This window comes from Marmota flaviventris, chromosome 2, assembly GCF_047511675.1.
Source record: "Marmota flaviventris isolate mMarFla1 chromosome 2, mMarFla1.hap1, whole genome shotgun sequence".
NCBI classification, from domain to species: domain Eukaryota; kingdom Metazoa; phylum Chordata; class Mammalia; order Rodentia; family Sciuridae; genus Marmota; species Marmota flaviventris.
The window spans coordinates 104370359-104395830 of record NC_092499.1 but is presented as its reverse complement, the minus strand read 5'-3'; the positions used below and the strand labels follow the sequence as shown (position 1 = coordinate 104395830).

The 25472-nt window shown below is 40.4% G+C and overlaps 1 protein-coding gene across 2 annotated transcripts in view; it reads right to left on the bottom strand.

The window, feature by feature from the left end:
- Positions 1–25472, bottom strand: part of Cgnl1 (cingulin like 1) — a 155869-nt gene that overhangs the window by 71693 nt on the left and 58704 nt on the right. Inside the window, exons 5-8 of one of the 2 annotated variants that reach the window (XM_027925993.2) lie at positions 20487–20588; positions 19677–19825; positions 17427–17562; positions 8333–8545 (exon numbers count right to left, since the gene is read on the bottom strand). In XM_027925993.2, the coding sequence (XP_027781794.2) occupies positions 8333–8545; positions 17427–17562; positions 19677–19825; positions 20487–20588 (600 nt within the window). The remainder of the gene's footprint in view (positions 1–8332; positions 8546–17426; positions 17563–19676; positions 19826–20486; positions 20589–25472) is intronic. The other variant, XM_071608310.1, reaches the window with a different exon arrangement.

Sequence of the window (25472 nt, the reverse complement as noted above, 5' to 3'; positions counted from 1 at the left end):
AGGTAATGGCGGTAATGCACAGACAATGTGACTCTGAGACAAGGCTGTTCTTTTGCCCTTTCTGAAGCCAGCACAAGGTTTGTACCTCCTTCTCCACCCAATTAAGTCTCAACACCTTCTCTTCACTCTGCATGTGAATTTGCTGTGACTTTCTGAGTCAGCTGAATGCTCTGGGTGTCCTGAAAGCCCTGTCTTCAGCCCTCCATTAGAATCGTTGGAAAATGCATCTCTTCAACCACATTCCTTAGGTTTTAGCTTTGATCACTAAAGACAGCCAAATGTCCTACCTCTCTGTGTGAAGAATCTTGATGGATCCCTTCATCAGCTCTTCTTATGATGTGAAAGCCAAAATCCTCTCCCTAAAACAGGAACAGCTACATCTACATCCAATGATTAGGACAGTAGACTCAGGAAAGGCCTCTTATGTTGTCCTAGCCTGGAAAGCCAAAAGCCCTCCTTGTATTTTACGAAAATCTCATATTTTATGAAAAATTTCATTTTTTATGAAAATATCTCCTCTGGAAATCGTAACTATAAATGGAATCTAATGAATGTTTTTAAATAAATGCAACGCACTTTAACTCATCCCAGGTCAATATTCTTTGTCTTGCATCTAGACAATTTAACCTTTCTAGACACTTTAATTGTGAATCTGAGTTTTACCATGAGTTTACAAAGTTACAAGGTTCATGGTATACTAACATCCAGAAACCCTTGGGAAAAACCTTAGAAAAGAAAGGTTCTTTTTCATTTCTTCTAAAGTACTTGGTACATAGTAAAGGCTCTGAGGGTGTCAAATCACAGATCTGAGGAGATATTTTCTTCTGAATCTTGCCATCTGAAGCAGTGGTCTCTCCTGACCTCCTACCCTACACAGAACTCAATACACCTAAAACTTTGTCGTCATTTTATTTACACATCTTTCTCCCAAGACCATAAACGATCCCCAAAGCTAGAGACCATGGTTTGCGTGCCTGTATATCCTTGGGGACTAGCACTGCTGGCACATGAAATGTGCTCCACCATCTCATGACATATGAGCCTGAAAATGAAAGTATGGATCAGAACCTCCAGTGCTCTCTTGCTCTACCTTCTCCAATCCAGGGCAAGTGACTGGGCAGAATGAGTCACAAGGATGCTCTAATCACCAGGCTGCAGTGACCCCGCCCCCCGGAGTATTCTCACAACAGGGATGACACTCAGGGTTCATGGAGACATAGAACGGGGACCACACCTGACCTCATATTTACATATTTTTCTGGCAGTGCTAGGGATTGAACTCAGGGCCTCACACATGCCATCAAGCATGCTACCAATGAGCCATATCCCCAGCCCTTTATATCCTTTTTAATAAATTACAACATGCCAAAGAGGCTTGCAATTATTAAAAGGGACACTTTGTGTGTGTGTGTGGCGGGAGTTAACTGTAAATCTCTCCCATCTTCCCTGGTGGGGAGTTCTGTGTCACCCTGAGCATGCTGGCATCTGTGAGAGGCATCTTCCTTCTCCTGTGCACCTGACTGCAAATCCCACTGCTTCTCCAGCTCCCAGGAGCTGTCATTCAGGGTAAGCTGATTATTTGAAGTTAAAATGCTGAGGAAATGAATTTTACAGTTTCCTTGGCTAACCTGGCTCCCTTGGAGAAGACAGAAATGAGATTTTACACTGAATTAGCCGTGTCTTAAGGGAGGCAGTTCCATTGATCCCGAGATTAGCACTGGTTTTCCCACGTGACCCTCTGCTGACCTTATGCTTTGAAAGAAACTGTTCAGGACGGGTAGGAAAGGGAAATCTACAAGTGACATAGAATGTCTATAAAATGGAGTGACATTTCCAAATTGGTTAGTGAAGAAAAACAGCCAAAATTGGAGGGGAAAATTTCAATATACTGGATTTGAAATTTCATAAAATAATTTGTAGAACATTTATAGAACATGTAACCTTAGAAAAAAATTTATAATATGAAGAACAGACAATATTAAAAGTATAAAGTCTCATTATATAACTATATAATGCAAAAATAGATTGCTTTTAGAAATTCCTCAAATAGATGGTTTATTAAACCAAATAAAACATTCTTCCCCATGTGTTCCATCACTGGACTCAGCTGCTCGTCTTTAGGGCTGTCTGTGTCCTCTTTCCTCATGCTGTCCTGAACCCCTGCTCTCTCTATTGTCATAGTCCCTGCCAAGATCCTCCACCCATATGGACTTGCTCACTGCTCCCCCAGTGACTTCCAGGTGGAGAGGAAACCTGTCTCTCACCAACTATGTACACACGCGCGCACACACACACACACACACACGCGCGCGCGCACACACACGCACACAAACTCGAGACAAATACATCAGCTTCCCCAGTCCCAGTAAGGCCCCTGTCTAGCACCCGGAGGCAACACTCTTTGGGTCAGCTTTGTCCCTAATTTCTCCCTCACCTTACACAAAGCTGTTGCAAGGGCCCTCTTGAATCAAGCCAACCTGTTCTCAGCCCCCACCTGCACCTATTCCTCCTCACTCCTTTCCTCTAACCACCCTCTAGCTGTCGGGCTCTCTCCTCCAGCTCACACCACTACAAAGTAATGTCCCTGTCGATAGCACTATCGATAGCACTATCGACTATTGCTGCCTCACTGATGACCACCTAAAAATAGTCTCCACAATCTCACCCCACCCCATCTTTCTACCTTGACTTTTTTGGTTGTTCTTTAAAACATAGAAACATGGGTGTTTATTACAGAAATATAAATATAGAAAATGTAGAGGATAATGTAATTGACTCTTATACACCCATCAGCCAGCTTTAGCACCAACACATGGCTGATCTTCTATCCACACCCACTCAATTGCCCCCCAAAAATCCCACACAGCTTATCATTTCATCCATAAATATTTTAATGTTTCTATAAAAGACACAGACTCTTAACATTACTACCACCCCTAAAGCAATTACTGAAATAATTTCTTACTGTTGTTAATACAGGACAGTGTTTAAATGTTCCCAGTGATTTTTTTTTTTTTTACAGTTGTTTTGTTTGAATTAGGATCCACACATAGACCATTTATTGGACCTGGGTTCCTGCCTCTTAAATCTCTTTATCTATAACAACCACAACTTCATTCTCCTGTGAGGCCCAGCCCAGACACTTCTCACTTCCCTACCGACAAGATGTTGCTCATGCTCTGCTCAATGCCCAGCATGCCCACGGCCTCCATGGCCCCTCTGTGCAAGTGGCCCTCAAAGTCCAACTCAAACTCCACCCTGTCCAAGAGGTCTTCCTGATGGCCACCACCTCTCTTCCCAAGCACAGGCCGTGGGTCTCCTACAGCGCTTCATCTCCACCTCACTTGGGGCGATCACTCTTTCCTGTCATCAACTCCCATGTTCCTCATCTCACCTCCCATCTCCTGGATGGCTGGGTGCCATCCAGTTTACCTTCATGTCCTCACAGAGTATAGCATCATCTCCTGCACCTGGCTGTTGCTCAGTCAATCAACATGTCAATGCAGTATTTAAAAATATGAGCTCACTATTATGTCCGATTATAATGCACCAAAAATAATTTTAAAATACAATCAGAAAACTGAAAAGTGATGAGAGTATCTCATGCATCTTTATCCTCCCTCCTCCTCCCCCTGGTCCACCCTCTTAGGAGATGTTTGTTGCCTAACTGCTGTGTGGCAGGCATTCTGAAAATGCCTACTGACTCTAAAATCATATTTCCAGATGTAAAAGTATATTTTTTATCATCCTCAAAGTACCTGAAGCTTTTAGATGCAAAATGAGTCTTTCCAAAACCACCATTAACATTATGATATTACCTCTAACTGTCAAGATTTACTTTGCTGAGAAATGTTTACTTCATAAACAAGAACCCAGAACTAATGTTTCATCTAGGGGTTGTTGGGGACTCCACAGGTATCTCCCCTTTTGTCTTCTCATCCTTCCAATCCCAGCCCTTCCTAACAATCCATCAAGTGCCAAGCCCCGTGGGGATGCCAAGTGGAAAATGAGGACAGTTCCCAGCACAGCAGGAGGGACAAAACGAAGATTGAAATTTCCAACAACTCCAGGGCTCTGGAAACTAAAATCCAAGAAGTAAACAGAAAAGTTCTTGAGGGACTTGGATTTGAGCTGAGTCTACTCTCCATGAAAACTCAAGCAACTATACTGCCTGTGATTCCCTTTGCACAAGGGATGGCAAGAAGAAGTGTCAGGGATGAGAAAGAGAAGCCAACAGTGGTGAACCGTCTTCATTCTACTCCCAGATGGCAGCCACTCCCACCCCATCCCCTCCTTCTTCTCCCATGGGTCCAATCACTGCCACAAACCCAAAAGGAAAGAGGACATTTCCTTTATGAAATTGGAAAAAGCATTAAGGACACAGAACAGAAAAAACAAAAAAGTATATTAGGAAATAAGATGCCAATATGTTGAACAGCCATTTAAAAAAATGTTTAATAGAATCCCCTTCCTAGTGGACTACGAAGTCCTATTCTCCATCACTGCTCTACTGGTGAGGTCCAATTCAATTTTGCTGAGCTAGGAAGTCCCACATAACCGAAGCATTCATTAATTCTTGCCTGTTGAGCAACCTCTCTGTTCTTTAAAAGGTATGACTGTGGGGGCTGGGCGTATAGCTCAGTCAGTAGATTGTTTGTCTCATATGCATAGGGCCCTAAATTCAATCCCCAGCACCACCAAAAAAAAAAAGAGGTATGCTGTTTGAGTCTACCAAAAACTATTACAGGTTATCTGTTTGGAATACCTATAAAATGGTCTTATTATAATTTGACAGTTTTCACCAAATGTTCTGGTAATTTAAAACTATTAGTGCCCAAGCTCAGGCCAGGATAGAGTACTTGTTATTTGATAATAATAAAATAGCCCTGTGTTGGTCTTGGCTTGGAGCAGTGGCAAAAGTTAGGAAAACTGATGAGAGGAGGTTGGGCTATCTCCGAAGACCTACCAAGGAAGTGAACATCTTAATGCAGTATGATTCATAAAAGAAAAGGCAACTTTTAGTCCCAGAAGGATAAGTCCTTCCCCGAAGGCAGCATAAAGGCTGAACAAATTTTAAAAACACTCTTTACCAGATTAAACAACTATACTTAATTCCTTTTCCTCCAAATGTTTACTAGAAAACTCACAATTCTATCCTACAAAATTGCCATGTAAATATCATAACAAACAGACAGCTTCTGTCTACTAAAATTTTTACACTTTTTTTCCCTCCCTAAAACATGATTCCATCACATCTGTTCAGCAGCCACCTTTAGAAGCAAAAGCTACCAATAAAATACAAACATGATCTTCTTTAAGAAACTGCAGGGAAACTCGAAAGCCAGCCACAGAATAGCAGAGTTCTCTAAGAAACTTCCCACATTTCCACTGGAAAAAAAATCTAACAGAAACCACTTGGCCAGGACTCAAAACCCAGTTAGGAGGGGAATCTGCCTCTACCAACTTTCAATTATCAGACACTGCACGAATGTGGCTGTGTGCCCCGCACCGTGCTGAGCTCATGGGGCTAGGATCACAGACTGATGACCTGCCAATGGGGTATGTTTGGTCTATGTGATTTTTTTTTCCCCAGCAATGCTTAAAAGTCAGGAAATCTCACATCAACATCCAGATGTGTCATATTTCTTAAAACTTGAAAGATCCATCAACATGGGCTCAGCATTCCTTCACTGGTGACTTTCACAGCTACAGCAGAGAAGCTACTGATCCTGACAGCAAAGGACATACTCTCCAACTTGCCACAGTCCCCACCATAATCTACTGTCCCCTCAATGACACACTCAGAGTTTCATTTACTTATTTAGTACTAGAGACTGAATCCAGGGGTGCTTAACCACTGAGTCACATGCCCAGCTCTAATTCCCCCACTTTTTTGTTTTTTAAGAGAGGGCCTAAATTGCTGAGGCTGATCTCAAATTTGCTATCCTCCTGCCTCAGCTTCCCAAGTCACTAGGATTATAGGAGTGCACCAACACACCCGGCTTGCTTTACTCATTTATGCTCCCTGTCTGGCCCCAGAAGCACTTGAATTTGTCACTCCAAAAAGAACAGATAAAAGTATCCCTATGCTTAAGAAGTAAGAAGTTCAGACTAAGGGAAAAGGCAGGCAAGAGGATACATTACAACAGGGTAGGATACAAACCCTGAATGGCCAGGGTTCAAAAGAAACCCCAAGGAAGGTGCAACCAACTGCGCTGAAGGGAGAGGATGAATCAAGGCATGCTCATGGGGAGAGGACAACTGGGGAGGGTTTTGCAGGATGAGAACAGGTTTGTCAGGTGGAAAAGTGGAGATGTGCAAAGCGGTAAAAGTACAAAAGGAACACGGAGTCTTCTAGTGATGGGATTAGGAAGAAAGGGACTTCTATTATCTACCCAGCTAACATTTTGAGCTTAAGTCTGGGACAATGGGAAGCAAGCAAGTTACCAAAGCAAGGGCTGACACGATCAGGTTGTCTCTGATGCTGGCAGCAGTGCAGAAAATGACCTGGGGCAAAGAGACTTTGAGGGCACTCTTTGGGTACTAAGAGTTAGCTTCTAATGCTTAGAAACTCTGCATTCTCTGCCAACGACACACATTTAAGCTAACTCACCTGTTATTTCTTTCACAGACAGATGTGTGTCAATACAGTCACCTCTCTTGAATTGGAATAATAAAAATACTTTGAGATAACACACAATGCAGACCTCTGAAAGGTCAAAATGAAGAGCCCAAGTCTCTACCAGTGATCCCAATTCCATACAATAAAGGTGTCCTCCTTCACCTGCCATGTCTCCTTGCCCACTCACATGCCTATGAGAGAAGACCTAGCAGCTTCCAAAAAAAAAAAAAAAAAATCCTTTCTACATGTGCCACAAGTTTGACTTTCGTCCCAATCAAATGGCTACACACACATTCCCATACACTGTTCTCAACAATCTTTAAATGAGCCACATAGAATATAACATGTTAATTCGTCTTTGATACAGGATCAAAGGGTGATAAAGAAACAATGTGCCCCAAGGAGAATCATCTTACTCAGGAGCCTATGGGCGTATCCCTGAAAAAGGTCAACAGTAAGGACACCAGGCTATTGCCACATGTCCTCCCCAAAGCAATGACACTGAAATCCGTTTTGCTTCTTTTCCCCTCAAATCAAATCTCAAAAAAAAAAAAAAACCTAAGATAAGCAAATCAACAAGGGGCTTTTTAAAAACTATCTCAAAGTTATAATAACCCCAAACAGACTATTTCCCAGACTTTTTATTGTTATAACAAACAAAACCATCTTTCACTTCTTGTCATTTGCAATTACCATGACATAATTGAAAATCAGTGAATCACCATGGGGCTGGGGAGAGAGGGCCTCCTAACTCTGAGCTGTCACTGTAATCTTCACAGGATAAACAACACCAAGAGTTCTTTCTTCAGCGTCTTTAACTTATATGTTAGAAAGACTCAAAATTTCATATTCTATAATTCCCCTCTTTCCCTAAAGATGGCATGATATTTCAAAGAGTTTTCCCCCTTGAAAATGCTGTTTTTCTCTTCAACAGCCAATATGAATCCTGCACCAACAGACTTTGACATAATTTAGAATCTATTTGTAGGAGCCAAAAATTCAATTAAGAGAAAAATTATCTTGGAAGGGCTTGGACAATTCAGCCAATTAACCCTCCTGTAACTTTTCTGAAGGGAAAAAAAAAAAAAAAAAACCCTGAATGGTTTAACAAAAGGCTGTACAAAGTCCAAAGGAACAGGATAAGGCAGGGGCAAAAGATTCCAGATGGTATTATTTAGATGTGAGGTGTCCTCCAAAGGTTCCCATGTTGATACAGGAATATTCATATGTGAAACGACTGGATTATGAGAGCTGTGATGTCAGCAGTCCTTCCCAGTTTGAATGGAGTAACTGGGTGGTAAATGGGACCTGGCTAGAGGAGGTGGGTCACTGGGGGTGTGTGCCCTGGAAAGGTGCATCTCCCCTGTATCCCCTTCCCCTCTCTCTGCTTCCTGGTCAGCCATGAAGGGAACAGTCCTCCTTCACTCTGCCCTTTCCCCATGATGTGCTGCCTCATCCTGGCCCAGCAATAGAATCAGCTGACCATAGATTAGACCTCTAGAATTAGGAGTCAAAATAACGTTTTCCTCCTTGAAGATGTTCTCGTTGGGTATTTTGATCACAGTGACACTAAGCTGACAAATGTACCAGAAATCTGGAAATTGTTTCCGTTCTGCTCCTTAACAAAGTCACACAGTTATCTGTCTCCATGCCAGACTCTGTGACCCCATCCCATCCCCTATAGTCCACAGGTGAGTGCGGCCGACTCACCTTTGTGGCCTCCTCCACACTCTCCCTCAGGGCCTGCAGCTCGGCATCATATTGTTCCTTCAGCTTGTCCATCTCCTGGTCATGGCTGGAAACCTCTTCTTTCAGAGCACCCTTGAGGGCCGTGAGTTCACGCTCCCGCTTTCTCAAGAGGTCTTCCTGCTCCTCCTTGGCGATCAGCAGATCTTGAAGATCCTGTTTTGCCTGGAGGAGCTCCTAAAGGGAGGATATGGGAAGAAGGGAGGTGAAGAGCAGACATCTTTGTGGAGTGGACCGGTATGTCTCCTCCAGGCAGCCACCAGGTATACGGCCACCTCACCTGTCCTGTTTGCTCCCTCCTTCCTCATACTGCACACCTATGGAGACTACTTCTGTCTCTTCCTCTGTACCTCAGAGGCCATCATTCCCTTTGATTCCTCTGGCCTAACTCTTTGAGATTTAATATGAGGGAAAAAAGTTGATGTCACTGCTTTGAGGGGACATGTCTGGTTGTGCCTCTCATTTCACTTCTGCAGGATGGCCTGCTGTCCTTGTTGTGGCCCTTCATGCGCCTGCTGCAGCGGGCCAGGCTGACCTGCTGGCCTCATCTGCTTCGTACCTGCTGAGCCCTGAGAGTGGCCAAACCCTTCATCTACATGCCTAGAATTTGGGATGAATTCATCCTAGATTTTGTCATTTCTTTTGCCCATCTGAGTGGAGCACAACTTTCACATTTTCTCCTGCTACATTGCTACAGTTCACAAAGAAAGTCACAAAACTGGGGCATCAAGTTCCACTATGAAGCACATCACCCAGGCCCAAGTGTGGCCTGAAAAGGATCAGCCTTCCTTTTACTTCAATGACTTTGTCCTGGACTCCTTGGTGTTCCTCCAGCTCAGGGCTTGCCCTTATGGAACATGAAAATGCTCAGCTTCCCCCCATCTCAACTCTTCTCTGCATGCCAGGCATCTCCCCACCCAAAGCCACTTCCTGGAGAAGCATCTGTTCCCTACCAGCTTACTCCAAGTCTCTACTCCATCTGTTATCTTTTCTTTCTGCCATTTTGTTCTTTTCTATTTACTTGAATCTTGGCTAGCCACAAAACTTTACTACCAAACTTTTTGAAAGCATAATTTCTGCTCAGTGCCTCGACTTCACGACCACTCATTTGTTTCCTGATCTCCTGCTGTATGGCTTTTGTCCCTCTTTTACTAAGATAGCCACCTCCAAGGTCATCATGACCCACGAATCACTACATCCAGTGGCCTTTCCTCTTATTAACCTCTCTGCCATCTCCGTAAGAGTCTCCTCTTTCTACACCCTCCTGGATCCTTTCCCAAGGCCACTTTTTCTGTGAAGATCTTTTCTGGCTTTTGTCTCCCTCTTTCCAAAAGCTAAGATGATCCCCAGGAATGCAACTCTGCATTCTTTACTCTCCTCCTTTAACAAGTTCATCAATTTTTTTCCCAACTATTAATTCTACAAAAATGACTCCAAATCTTTTACCTCCACTCCTCCTCTGAGTTCATTCCTACATTAACACATCCTCTAGAGGCACCCATCTGGAATACCCCCAGGAAACCCAGATTCAATAGGATTGCAGTTTTCAGTGAATCCATCGTGTTCCTTCCTTTCCACTTCTATTTTTCATCATTTTTGTGTATGGTACCCAGCTTAAGAACTAGACAACACCTTTAGCTTTTCTCTCATCCTTGTCCCTCATAACCAAAAAGTTAGTCCTGTAATATCTTAGATCCTCCCCTTTGCCTCCCCAAGTTAGGCCCTCATTATCTCTTGCACAGGGGCCTTCAATAGCCATGCATCTCTTCCCCCAAATCAGTCTCTCACCTGCTGTCTCTATAAGATCCACGTAGCATCCTCTGGAGCTACCTTCTTCCCTCTCAGTTCTGTCTTCCTCTGCCCTTCGGAAAGTCTTTGAAGGCTCAGATGTCACATGACTGCCTTCAAGAGTTCTTGTTTGCACACCTCTCCTGAACACCCATCTCACTCCCACTCTCCCTCTGATAGCACTCGACTCTTGTCACCTTGCATTCTACCTATTGTGATCATTTTTCTTATGTCCCCTGGTACATTGTTGGCTTCTTGAAAGGATATGAATCTGATTCCTTATAATTTTGATGCAAGGATCAAGGCTATTAGGAGCATCTGTCTATTCTGGGTATAAACAAATTAACACCCGAAGTACAGCAGGAGTCTGGAGATGCCAGAATTATAAACAAGTTTATTCTTTCATTTGTGGTTTCTGAATAAGAATATATCCTATTCCCTTAGAGCTCCTGGGACTCAGAGCATCGGCTGCCACCTGGGGACCCAAGGCCTCTGGGATAATTAGCTCAGGAAGCATGCTGCTGCTAAGGGGATAAAATCATTTAAATCAATTTAACTACAACTGACAACAAAATCTCTTTCCTTTTCTCTAGGTCATACATATCCACTGAACTAGAGCAATCCCAAGATGGAGTGAATTGTGTAAACCAAGACTTAGCCCCTCAGGAATCTAACCAGCCACCATTGATAAACTCAGATGCAAAGTCAATAAACTCTTCCAGGTGTAGAAAGCAGCTCTGGCTCTTCAAAAGCACCAAACACAGAGCTTCCATGAAAATTTATCCTGTCCTTGATGATGTCTCTTTGATATTTGTCAAAGAGACGCCTGACTCTCCCTGCCCTGCCCCTCCATAACAGGGACCCTCCCTGCAGTTGCTGCTACTACTGGTTACCCTGTAAGGGCTTCCTGGAGCCTCCTGCCGGAGTCTTCAGAGCAGCCCTTGTGATTCTGAACCACATTTCCTGCTTTTACTCTCACACATTTCTCCATTGTTTTGATGATAAGGCAGTTCCTCTTCCCACACTTATCGTTTCCAGGATATATCTGTTTCTCGTTGCCTTTTGTTTACTGCTGCCAATGCATGTCAAGAACTGAGGTTTTTATGTCCATTCTACACCGACTTGCTGTTATCTGTGGCTGGGGCTGTTGCTTAAGTGGACTGTGCTGCAAAGATCCAATCAGATTACACCTTGCCATATCACATAGTGGCACTTGAGGTTTTCCAGAGTAGAGACCAAAAGAACATGAAGTTTCAAAAACTTCACTCTATTACCCCAGGGGTTAGTTGTATCAAGGAGAAAAAAAAAATGCATAAACTTTAAGACACAAGTGAACATCCATTAGAGATGAACAAGCCTCTCTGTAGGCTCTAATCAAAAAACGAAGGAAAATTTTGGCTATTTAGAATCAGTGCTTTTTAAAACTTTACGCATTAAGACTAGTTCCATATGTGACAAGTAGCCTGCAGATTAAAACCCAGTGCGTACAGTGTGTACATATGTGCTTGAGGGAGGAAGGGGGACCTAAAAAAGTAGACTGCATTTTGTACTTATTGCATACAAGAACTGTGCTGGGGGCTGGGGCTGTAGCTCAGCGGTACAGCACTTGCCTAGCATGAGTGAGGCACTGGGTTCAAATCCTCAGCACCACATAAAAATAAATAAAATAAAAGTATTGTGTCTATCTACAACGAAAAAATATTTAGGAAAAAAAAAACAGAAAAGAAAGAACTGTGCTAGGCATTTCCAAAAATTAAAAGAGGAGTATTCAAGAAATGAATATTATTCTCATTTATAAATTAAAAACAAATCGAGTTGGGCTGAGGCTCAGTGGCAGAGCACTTGCCTAGCATGTCTGAGGCACTGGGTTCAATCCTTAGCAACACATAAAAATGAAACAAATAAAATAAAGGCATGCTGTCCATTTACAACTACAAAAAAATTTTTTTTTTTTAAATCAAACTGGAGTTCTGAGGTGCTAACATGCTTAGGATGGCACAGTTTGTAAGCAGCAGAGCCTAGACTGTGACCCGGATTGAATTCCAACATCCTTTCTCTTTACCACTCAGTGACCACAGACCTGACCACAAACCACACGCTCAGGAAGGTCAAGGATCCAACAATGGCACAATGAATCTCCCTGTGAAGGGCAGACAAAACAGAGCTCTGTTTGGCCAGTAAGGAGGTCTACCTTTTAAACCAAAACAAAGAAACATGACCAGAGCCTGAAAGACAAGGAAGGAAGGAAAGCTGGGCGGAAAAGGAAGCATGGCCTGGCACAAGTCGCCAGCCCAACAGCAAACTACTGAGAGGTGCCAAAATGTCCAGGCAGCAACTTTTTTGCCCACAGAAAGCTTTATATCACTTGCCACCTATACATACACACACACACACACACACACACACACACACACACACACAAAATAAATAAATAAATAAATAAATAAGGAAAACACTGGTCTAGATTCTCTTCTGCACAAATGCTTCCCAGAAGTTAGATCAGGGCCCTATCTCTGGCCAATGGTCATTGCAGGGGTAAATAAGAGGTTTCATATCACAATGGTAGCTGACAGAAAAATCCTCAGAACTTTTGCTCTGGAAGGATGATCTAGAAAGTACAACATAGCTGGTGAGAACCATCATAAGTTTTAGTTTTTTTTAATTAAGACTTACAGAATGTACAGTAATATGTCACAGCAAAAGAAGTTATAGCTATTTTAGAGAACTCATTTCTTTTTGGTGTTGTTGTTTTAGAGTTTTGTTTGTTTGGGTACTAGGGATTGAACTCAGAGGCACTAAACCGCTGCATCCAGTCTTTTTAAGACAATCTCGCTAAGTTGCTGAGGCTGCTTTCAAACTTGCAATCCTCAGCCTCCCAAGTCATTGTAATTACAGGCATGCACCATGGTGCCCAATTAGAGACCTCATTTCCGAGCACAAATATCCCAGATTGATACATTAACCAGAATATTTCAGAAATACTGAAGTACATTGGCACATGCCAGGAATAAGACACCACAAGACTTATGAATTTAGGTGCATCTTTCAGAACTGCAGGCTCCATCAAAGAACGACCTCTCAACAGTGGAAAACACCACTGCTGTGGCACTGAGATGTTGCATGTTAACCTACTACCCCCAGGATGGAAGGCAAGGCATTCATAGACAAAGCAGTGTCCCAAAACTTGCTCTATGATCACTTTTATAACTTGAGTTTTAAATTTTCAGAACAATTAATTCAATTAAGAATAACTAATTTGGCTAAAAAACAAAAATTAAACCCTACTATTTCTTCCTTTAACCATTTCATTATTTCCTAAATTTTAAAATTCCTCCTTTTGCATATTCCTTATAGAGGCTTGGTGTTATTTAACAAAATGTGAAATATTAAAAAATACTTCTGTGCAAGGGGTAGGGGGAGTAGCTCAGTAGCAGAATACCCGTTCATCATACAGGAGGCCCTGGGTCCAATCCCCAGCATCAAAACAAAAAGAGATTTCATGAAAAAATCTGGCTTTTTTGCAGGCCTCACAAAGTACAGGACCTTCAACCTTTTTCAGACATGCAAAAGCTTAAGGGTTTAATGTTCATTGTGTTTAAGAGCCTGATCTAAGCCAAAAGCCATGGAAAACTTGGCTACAACTATAATCTGTTATCAGATTCCCTCCGGCTAGTTTTTATTAGGATATGAAGAATAAACTGAAAGAGACAAGGAGATAGAGTCTATTTTATTAATGCTGTAGAGACCATAGATCATGTTTTAAATGTTGCTGACATGTCAAGGGAAACCAATAAAAACTACAAGGATGAATTTGCAAAAGGAGGAAAAAACAAAACAAAACACTGTGTCCACCCCCTAACTTCTCCTGCAAAGAGGTGGCAGCAGATAAAACCATTCCTGTCCTGCAAAGGACTAAACAATCAGGGGACAGAAATTCCAGGAACATGTTTAAGAAAAGATGTGCTCAGTTTCCCATTCTCGTATTTCTCATTATCAGCCTAGACCTGAACACACAATACTGAGGCTCAGATTCTTTCCTAGGAAGTAAGATAAATAAAACAACAAACTGTTTCAAAAACGAAATTATGCTCAGTTATTAAATACTCAGGATGTTGTGCTTTAAGAGTTAAAAGAAATATGGACCGGGGCTGTGGCTCAGTGGCAGAATACTTGCCTTGCACATGTGAGGCACTGGATTTGATCCTTAGCACCACATAAAAATAAATAAACAAAATAAAGATATTTTGTCCATGTATAACTAAAAAACAAATATTTTTAAAAGAGTTAAAGAAGTAGGTGGTTCATTTTAGAAATCACTCCCTTTTAAAAGAGATTACTTTTAAAAGCAATTTCAATAGTGGAAATTATTTATTCATTTGCTATTTGGCACTGTGGTAGGCACCAAAGAGGGGAGAAGCAATGATGATAAATTGTTGAGTGAGCCAGCTAGAAGAGAGAGGTACAAATGTACATCTAGGTCATGTGAACAAAAAGAGAGCATCTAAGAGGATGGAAAATATTATGGGAAAGAGCGACTAGCAATTACAGAATTCAATTGTTAGGGAAAAATCAGGAACTCTGGAGACTTCCTAGGAACTAAGATAACATCTTTTCCTTTTAGAACCAATGAAACATCCACACAAGGAATCCAAATATGATAGTCTTCTCTTTGAACTTGTTTGTGAAGCTATACTTTTACTGAAACCATAAACTCTTCAATGACATCATTTCTGGGAACTTATCTTTAGGAACTTTTTTTTTAAGTAGTAAAAGGGTACACGTAAAGAAGGGTCACCACAAAATTTTTTCAGAATTGCGAAAGAAAGAAAAATACATTAGAATGATTAAGCATATTATGGTCTATCTCCTTAAAATTTAAATATAAAAATTATAAAGTATAATAAGGAAAAGTATTTCTTATTTATTAACTTTTTTTAAAATATTTATTTCTTTTAGTTTTCGGCAGACACAACACCTTTGTTTGCATATGGTGCTGAGGATCGAACCCGGGCCGCACTCATGCCAGGTGAGCGCGCTAACGGCTTGAGCCACATCCCCAGCCCAACTTATTAACTTTTAAAAGCAATTATCAAAACTGAAAAGGCACTATGATTATCCCTACATTATATACAGATGGGTGGATAAACCTACCAATGGTTGAAAAGGCAAATGAAATGTAGAAATAAAACTAATTGCTTAGGTATTAGGGAAATGTGTATGTTACCCATTTTTAAATTTCATTTTATGTTACTTTAATATTTTAGTAATAAATACACATATTTTCAAAGCCCCATTGTAATACACTTTGTCCTCCTAATTCTGAGCCCCAAAGTGATGGAGCCATGATGCAGTCTAGCATCATGAATGTGGTGGTATTTAAGGAATCATCTGATCAACAGAGGAACACCAGGTGCTAAGGAACAGGCTGAGGCCTTCTGTGGAGAAAAGGTCTAAACAGGGACCAAGAGACAGTTCTGTGGGAGTAGAGAAAATTATCCTTCTGTGACCATGTGACAAGAGTTCAAAAGCCCCACTACTGTGTGACCACAGCCCTCTCCCCTCAGTGCCTGCCAGGCCAGGGAGAGGGGCTCAGCTCTTCGGAGGAGGAACCATTAAATCTAAACAAGGAAGGGGACAGAAAGCAGTTGACAATGGAGACTTCAAGGAACTCCAGGAACTTAAGAGCCAGAAGCTTTTTAGTCCCAAGAAAGGGTAAAAGAAAACGCCTAAGCTCTAAGGTGAAAAGCAGAGGAAAATTAAATAATGACAAGGTAACTTTTTTTTTTTTTAACTTTTTGGGTGGAGCGTTGATCTAAATGGTGTTTTACTTATTTATTTATTTGTTAGGTTTTTTCCTACAACCTTATAAAAGAAATGTTTCAAAACTATGTCAAAATCCAGGTGATAATAATGTTATAGCAAATATGAAACACCAAAATGAGCAGAGAGAAAAGTTATTTTTCTCACCCTCAATTATATGTCCCCCCAAAATATAGACATTCAAAATCGACATTCTTGCATTCTAAGTATTTCTTACTTGTGTATCTTTCACCTCAGCAGGCTGACAATAACTCAGAGAAGACATAACAAGGGTCTTTGGTAAACCCTATAATAATTAACAAATGTTAAGTAGGAAGCGTCAACCTTTATCCACTGGCTTACAGATAAATATAAGGAAAGTATTTAATAGATCTTATGAGCAAAAGCCAGATGGGCAGCCTGGGTATGTAGCAAATGGATTCATTCATTCATTCACTCTCTCACTCATAGATCCATCTAATCATCCACCAAATATGTACAGACTGCTGTGCAGCCCCGTACTGTGGCTCTGTGCAGCCCAGAACTGTAGCAAATGCTACCGATGCAGTGCAGAGCTGACCCTTCCTTTACGGAGCTTGTAGGCTTGTGGGGCCTTAAGAAACAAAAAGCGTTAAGTATTACCACAATCTTATTGCTCATTTTTTCCATAAACATCATATTTACAAACTATTCTTGTCCAAAGTCTGCCCTAAATCTATTAGTATCTAGATATAATTCCAATTTACTAGAAATATAGGGGATAGTGAAATAAGTTAACAGACACCATAAAGAGACGATCAGAACAATCCACAATGTGGGGCACTGCTCCAATTTTTTTTAGGTTAGTGGGATGGGAGACAGAGCAAGGAGATGGAGATGGGGGATAGGAGGAGTTAAGATAAAATGAAATTTGAGAGACACAATAATGGAAATACGTGATTTCTGACTAGAACCTAGCTCAGAGGAAGGGAAAAAACTATAAAATATGCTTGGGGGAACATCTGGAAATTTTGAATAAGGACCAAGAATTGGAAATAGATAGATATTCATTATGGAAATCATTAATATTTTAAGTATAATAATGGTATTACAATTATGTAAAATAAATTCCCCAATTTTTCAAAGATGCATGCTGAAAAGTTTAGGAATGAGGTACGGTGTCTATACTTTGAAATGGTTCAGTAAACAACAACAACAAAAAAAAAAAATTGATGAGTGTATGAACAGGTAAATTAATGGAGTAAGTAAGTAAGTAATATTGACAACTGTTGAACCAGCATTGGTGACTGATGGGTGGTAATGTGCTATTCTTTTCCAAGTTTTCCTAAGAATGTTTATAACTAACGACACATGGTGCTCTCCCAGAATCTGACCACAGCCACAGGTGAATGAACACAACAGAATGGCACCCAGCCCCCCCACCCCCTCCTCTGCAGCGGGTGAGGCCTTGTCACTGGCCACCACCCCTTACCTCTATCAGCGCCCCCTTCTCCCTGTCTTCAGACTGCTTAGCACTGTCCAGCTCATCATGCATTTCTGAGAGCTGGTCCTGGAGGTCCCTGATCTCCGTCTGGTGCTGTTCTCGTTCCATCTTCACCTGGAAGAGCCTGGCAGGGAGGAAGCCCATCAGAGAGTCTCCTGGGCTCCACAGTTCTTCATCCAATCTGACTTCAGACAGTCACAGAGTCATGTAAAGCCCCAAGGAGCCTCTCTGCAGTAAAGAACGGATCAGCAACCTAAAATGGCACCTGGTAAGAACCCAGGGCTACAGTCCAACTTGACCCAGATGTCAGGTGAGAGCTCAAACCAATAAAATGGGGGGGGGGGGCAGAATGTAGGGAAATTTTCTACCCAAATGGAGACTGTAGGCTACTAGAATTTGAGCATAGAAGATAAAGAAATGACAAAAGTCAACTTTGATATTTTTTTCAACAAAGTCATCCCACCCTCCCTTATCCCTGTACTCTAGACCAGGGTAATCATCAAATTATGGTCTGTAGGCCAATCCAGCCCATGACTATTTCTGTGAAAGTGTTTCTGGAACACAACTTTGCTGGTCCACTTATGCATTGCTTGTGGCCATGGTCACAGAGTAATGATAAGAGTTGAGCAGTTATGACAAAGATGACGTGGCTCACAAACCCTAAAATAATCACTCTCTAACAAGGAAAAGTTTTCCAACCTCACAATGACCATACCTTTCAAGTTTCTAAGTTCTTTACTGTACCCTCAATGTTCTGATATTTTTCTTGCTAACTTATTTTCTGAAACTCATCTCTCTGAATATTTTTAAAGCAAATAACCCTACCATCAAAATTACTAGGGCAATCAAATGCTGTTATGACATAAAGTCCCACTTTTCCTGAATTCCCTCTGAATTTGATCCCAGCTTAACCTTTCACTGAGGGCTTCCGTCACAGCCACAGCTATACATAGCACTATACATTTTTTTTAATTTTTATTTTATTTTATTTATTTATTTTTGTTGAGAAATAAAGTTTTTATTATTAAACCACTGGGATTTAGAGGCTTATCTATTACAGCGGCTCACAATAGCCTTTTTTTTTTTATTATTAGTTGTTCAAAACATTACAAAGTTCTTGACATATCATATTTCATACATTTGATTCAAGCGGATTATGAACTCCCATTTTTACCCTATATACATATTGCAGATTCATATCAGTTACACATCCACTTTTTTACCTACTGCCATACTAGTGTATGTTGTATTCTGCTGCCTTTCCTATCCTCTACTATCCCCCCTCCCCTCCCCTTCCCTCCCTTCCCCTCCCCTCCCTTCCCATCTTCTCTCCCTACCCCATCTACTGTAATTCATTTCTCTCTCTTGTTTTTTTTTCCCCTTTCCCCTCACTTCCTCTTATATGTAATTTTGTATAACAATGAGGGTCTCCTTCCTTTACCATGCAATTTCCCTTCTCTCTCTCTTTCTCTCCCCCCTCTCATCCCTGTTTAGTGGGAAAAAAAAAAAATGTGGCATTTATACACAATGGAGTATTACTTTGCACTAAAAAATGACAAAATCATGGAATTTGCAGGGAAATGAATGGCACTAGAGCAGATTATGCTAAGTGAAGCTAGCCAATCCCTTAAAAATAAATGCCAAATGTCTTCTTTGATACAAGGAGAGCAACTAAGAACAGAATAGAGAGGAAGAGCATGAGAAGAAGATCACTATACATTTTTAAATCTAGGTTTTAGATCATTTTGCCACAGACTTTAAAGTGATGCAATGGCAGGAAGGTCCACTGTGGACTTGAATTTCATCCTCAAAGACTGAGAAGGGGTGCAAGTACCCAGCACAGAGACCAACATAAACCAGAATAAAATTTGCAAACTGGGAGATTGTGGAGGCCATGTGACAAGTACTTTTTGGAAGCTGGGCCCAGGCTCACTGAAATCTGTCTTTAGCTATTACTACTCAGTGTCCCCCACTTCTCACCTGTCATGAGATCTACTTTAAAGGCTGAAACTGTACAAAACATACTTCAAGGTGTACAAAGAATCTTAATAATTATTAACCTTCCTGCTTACCAGTCTGCACATGTCATCAACTTCATGGTTTTACAAGGATTGTTGGGAGGAAAGGAAGGGTGGGCAGCCTCAGTAAGGCTGGGTGTAGTTAAGAGGTCAAAGGGGCTCGGGCTGCACACAATATAAAAACTCAGGAAGGATAGCAGGCTCTTGGCCCCAAACTCACTCCTCCAGGTTCTTCCGGAGCTCCCCTTCGCTTTCTTCCAGTCGCTGCTGCAATGTGGAGTTCTCTTCCACCTTACTGTCACATTGGCTTCGCAGCTTTTCCAAGTCTGCCCGCATCCTCTCTCTCTCTTCTTTGATGTTTTGTTGATTCTAAAATGAAGCAGTGCCATTTTAAAGTACCACCACTGTATATTCACATCATCCCACAGAAACCTACTTCCAAACTCTAATGGACTCCATGTCTTTGCACTTACATTACTGAACAATTTAATTAAACAGCATAATTAAAGCATAGGAGTGGGCTGGGGTTTTGGCTCAGTAGTAGAGTATGTGTAAGGTACTGGGTTCAGTTCTCAGCACTGCATATAAATAAATAAAATAAAGGTCTATTGACAACTAAAAATAAAAATAAAGCATAGAGTTCAAACTCCAAAGAATTTTAAATATTTATACCTAGTGAATTGTAATACTCCTAAAAGAAATTTCCAGCTAAACTTTATTCTGCTACTCCTATTTAGTTCAATGTTTTACATACTAACTATACATCTAGTTTCTGATTGTCCCACCTGAATCCAACAGTGTTTCTTTAACTCTGTCAAAGCAAACAGTCTTTATGTGCTTTGGCTACTTACAAAAAAATTTCACTGGACAACAGCAGCCAAATAATGGGAATTTACTCAGTGATGAAAGGAATGCTTCTTTGGGGCAAAAAATAAAATGAGCTTTCATTTCACCTGGGCATCCCAATGTGTTTAATATATTCTTTAACAACCAAGACAGAAATAGAAAAAATAAAAGAAGAGCCAGATACCTTGACCTCTAGTTGAAGCTGCCTCTGAAGTTCAGCCACTTCTAAGGTCAACTTGTTTTTCTGTTCCAATAGGTCTTTGACTTCAGATGATGAGTTAGAAGCCTGTGATTAATTGCAAAGATATCCTAATTTAAATGTTCAGTGTTAGGGTCTGTAAACAAGTCAAGATGGCACCTGGCATTTTGCCAGAGGGAATGGTTTGTGAAGTAACATCATCGAGCCATTAAGTGTAGAGATTCCTTATTGGTTGACTGCTGTATCTAGTTTATGTTAATTAAGATAAGCTGTGTGTAATGTATATATACCCCCCTCCTGTCCTACAATAAACGGCTCCCACTCCTGCTGTATCAATGTACACAAGTTGTTCGTCACCTCCCGGTTATTTTGCCCAGCCAGCTGGACTGCGGCAGTTTAGGATGTTTTAATTCTCTTTTCCCAAAATATAACCAAAGCAGTAACTGATGAAGCATAGCACTAACAATCTAAAGACTCAATTCAAATGTCAACCCCTACAGACTCTTCCCCTGCTTTGCAGGCAGAGTTAATCAGGCTGGCCCCTCAGAACTCCAGTGAACTTTATATCATTTACCACAGTCACAGGAATTATTTCACCAGATTTCTCAACATTCGTTCAATAAGACTAAAACTTATTTGCTTACTAAAATTTATTTCCTAGAAGTGTTCAAAGTATTCTATAGAATATTATAAAATATTAAGTATTAGATTTAGGACAAATAATACTTAAAAGAAACTGCTTTATAAAACTTTCTAGATTCCAGTACATAGAAATCACAAGAAAATCAATAACTAAACCTTGTTACAAAATATAGTTTAGCACCACTGATTCTTGAGAACTATTACCTTAGGAGATTATAAACTTTTGGAGGGTGGAGATCATGTCTTGTGCATTTCTGTGTCTATAGAATCTAACACTTCTCCTACATTTAATAAAAATTTCAATAAGGGATTATTGTAATTCTGGGTCTAATCATGATAGAGTAGCTTATATCAGATTTATTCTCCCTACAAAAACTATGAAAAAAAATATGAAACATATTTGCAAGCATTGAAAACCAACATATTTGCAAGCATTGAAAACCAACCAACATGGGGCTATAATCCTTAATAAGGGAAACACACGAGGTCACACTACATTTACCCTGTACTCTCCCTGACTGTTTTCAAACCATAGCACAGTAAAAATTTTAAAGCTCAAACAACGTCATTAGGAAACTGTAAATTAAAATAATGAGATACCACTACACACCTATTACAGTGACCAAAATTCAAAATACTGAAAATATCAAATGCTGGCAAGCATGTAGAACAACAGGCATTCTGGTTCATGGTGGGATGGGGGTGGGGGAGATGCAAAACAATGCAACTATTTTGGAAGATAAACTCTATGTTCCAAGAGTTGCATTCCTTGGTCTTCATCAAAATGAACTGAAAAAAAAAAACCTGTATGTAGATGTTTACAGTAACTTTATTCACAATTAAAATTTGGAAGCAATCGAGATGTCCTTAGTTGGCGAATGGATAAACTATGGTTCATCAAACAATAGAATATTACTCAATGCTAAGTAGAAATGACCTACCCAGCGGGGATTGTAGCTCATGGTAGAACACTTGCCTAGCATGTGTGAGGGTTTGATCCTCAGCACCATATAAAAATAAATAAACAAAGGTATTGTGTCCATCTACAACTAAAAAAAAAAAAAAATTTAAAGAAAAAATGAGCTATCTATAAAAAAGACCTAGTAATATATTTAAGTTTTTTCCACATCAAAAAAAGTCAATTTGAAAAGGCTAAATACTATATGATTGCAACTGTATGATATTTGGGAAGACACAACTATAGAGACAGTAAAATGATTGTTGGTTGTAGGAGTTAGGGGAGAGGGAGGATAAAAAAGCACAACACAAAGAGTCCTAGAACAGCGCATCTACTCTGTATGATTCTATAATAGGGATATACATCATTGTTCATTTATCAAAACCAATAGAACATACAACACCAAGAGTGAACCCTAGTATAAACCATGGACTTTGGTAACAATGGGTGTGTCAAGATAGGTCCACTGATTGTAACAGAAGTACCACTCTGAGGAAGAGTGTGTATGGGGAACAGGGGGCAGGAACTTTCCACTCAGTTCTGCTGTAAACCTACGGCTGCTCTAAAAATAAAGCTTATTAATTTAAGGGGTGGGGGAATCTCTCACTGATGAAGGAACAGAGACTAGAGTTTAGAGATGGTAAACCAAGGAGACTTCAGAATCACGGTGAGGTGAGAACTCCACAGAAGCTCTCAAACCTGCAAGAAAAAGTACTCCTTGGATTCCTAGATTATTCTTAAGCCACACTATGAACAGGACAAGAATCTGAGAGGCCAACAGAGAAGATCTGAAGGAGACAAAGAACTCAACAGAGACTCCACAGACTGCACTAAGCTGGGAGACACTAGGGTTCCAGTTCAGCCACAACAGAGAAGCTATGACAGACATCCAGGCATTCAAGATCCCAAGAAAGGAAGATGAGTTGTCCTGTAGGACTAAGGGCAAAAACTCAATTGACCACCCCAACAATGCTCAAAGCAACTGAGCATACAGAATGAAGAAGAAAACTCAGGGTTCTTCAGGGGAGATGATACAATCCAGAACATCAATAATGTCATCCAGCCAGGCGCAGTGGCACATGTCTGTCATCCCAGAGGCTGGGGAGGCTGAGACTAGAGGATGGCGAGTTCAAAGCCAGCCTCAGCAACGGTGAGGCACCAAGCAACTCAGTGAGACCCTATCTCACAATAAAATTCAAAATAGGGCTGGGGATGTGGCTCAGTGGTCAAGTGCCCCTGAGTTCAATCCTTGGTACCAAAATAATAATGATGATGATGATGATGATGATGTCATCCACTTTATTTTATTTAAATAAATAAAATCCTAGAACTGACAACTTAAAAGAATAAGACTTAAAAGATAACTAACATAACCAGCAAATAAGATTAATTAAATTGAAAGGTCAACAGACAGTATCCAAATTTTGATGCACCAGAATGGGAGGGGACACACACAATAGAGAACAAGAAATATAAGGATACCATGAAAAGTTGTAACACACATGTCATCAGTATCTCAGAAGAAGTGAGAGAATGTAAAAGAGGCAATATTCAAAGAAATAATAGCCAAAAAGTTTGCAAATGTAATGAATGCCAGCAACCTATCAAGAAGACAGTGAACCTCAAGTAGGAAAGATACAAGAAAAAACATATTCAGATACATTATAGTTAAATTTCTGAAAACTGAAGATAAAATATTCAGAGCAGCCAGAGCGCAAAGAAACATTCAGGAAAATACACAAGAATGACACCTGGCTTCCTGCTGCAGCCCATGGAGGCCAAAAGACAGACAAGTCATTAAAATTATGAAACAAAGCAATGCTTGCCAAACTAGAGTTCCTCAAAAACTCGAGGAAATGGGGCTGGGGTTGTGGCTCAGTGGTAGCGCACTTGCCTAGCATGCGTGAGGCACTGGGTTTGATTCTCAGCACCATGCATAAATAAAATAAATGTCCATCAACAACTAAAAATTTTTTTAAAAATTAAAAAAAACTCGAGGAAATGAAAAATATTATCAGACAAAAAAACACTGAGAAAATTCACTGTCAGCTGAAAAGTACCACAGGATTCAACAGGAAAGTTCTCCAGGTGGGAAGAAAATGGTCTTAGTGGGAACAGAGAGGTACAAAAGGAAGAAGAGAACTTGAAAGGGAACACATCTAAATGAAAGACAGGCAAGACCTCAAAGGTGACAGAACGGCTGGGAGAGGTCTAGGCGCACATAAATGGAAAGACATCATGTTCACGATAAGAGTACCAACAATGTACAGATGTCAGAACCACATTTATCTATACATCAATAGATAATGTAACTCTAATTAAAACCCCTGAAGATTTTTTTTTAATGGAAAACTGATTCTACAGTTTATTTGGAAAGGCAAAAGACCTAGAATAGCCAAGACTATCTTGAAGAATAAAGATGGAAGACAAATACCACTAGATATTGAGGTTTGCTCTAAGAGTTACAATAATTCGATCTGTATGGTATTAGTGCAAGGAGAAATAAGCAGACCAATGGAGCAGAGTGTAAGTGTTAGAAGCTGTAAATACAGGAAAACTGGCATGGGCTGCTGGTGGGTATAAATTATTTCAACTACTTTCTAAATTCAATTGGAAATATTGAAGAACTAAATCTATACCTACTTTATAACCCAGCAATTTTATCCATATATATAGTAAATGTGTTTACCAAAAAAAATAGCTTTATTCCAATGGACAAAAACCAGGAATGTCCACCAAGAATATGCACTATAGTATATTGATACAATGGAAAACTACATATCAATAAAAAATAGTTATTGATAAATACAACATTAATGAATTTCACTGACATCATGTTGAGGAAATAAAGCCAGGAATATGGGAATACATACTTTAATTTTTTAGTTATATGAAGTTTACAAAAGAGAAGACTAATCTAGATGGTAGAAGTCAGAAGATGATTACCTCCAGAGGGAGGAGGTGTAACTGATTGGCAAGTAGCTCAGGAAAACTGGATGATGGCTCTCTTGATCTAAGTGGCATTTGCAGGGATGCAAAAGTATGTTAAAAATTCAGTAAAGTATACAGTTAAGCAATTTACTGAAAGTTATACCCCAAAAAGCAATAGAAAAAAAATATTTGTTGAAGATACATCTGCTGCATGATATTACACCCAAAGCCCATGCCTGGTGTTCCCAGACCCTTTGTGACACGACTTTACTACCCTGGCAATTATTGCTCCATAACTGTCAATGAAACGTTTATCTTTCACTTTCTGCAAATGCCTGTAAGCCAGTAGTAAGTAAATGCACATTGGCTAAAATGGCTTTCTTCTTTTAGATGTTACATTTCCAAAAGGAAAGCAGACATCATGAAGAGGAGCCAGATTA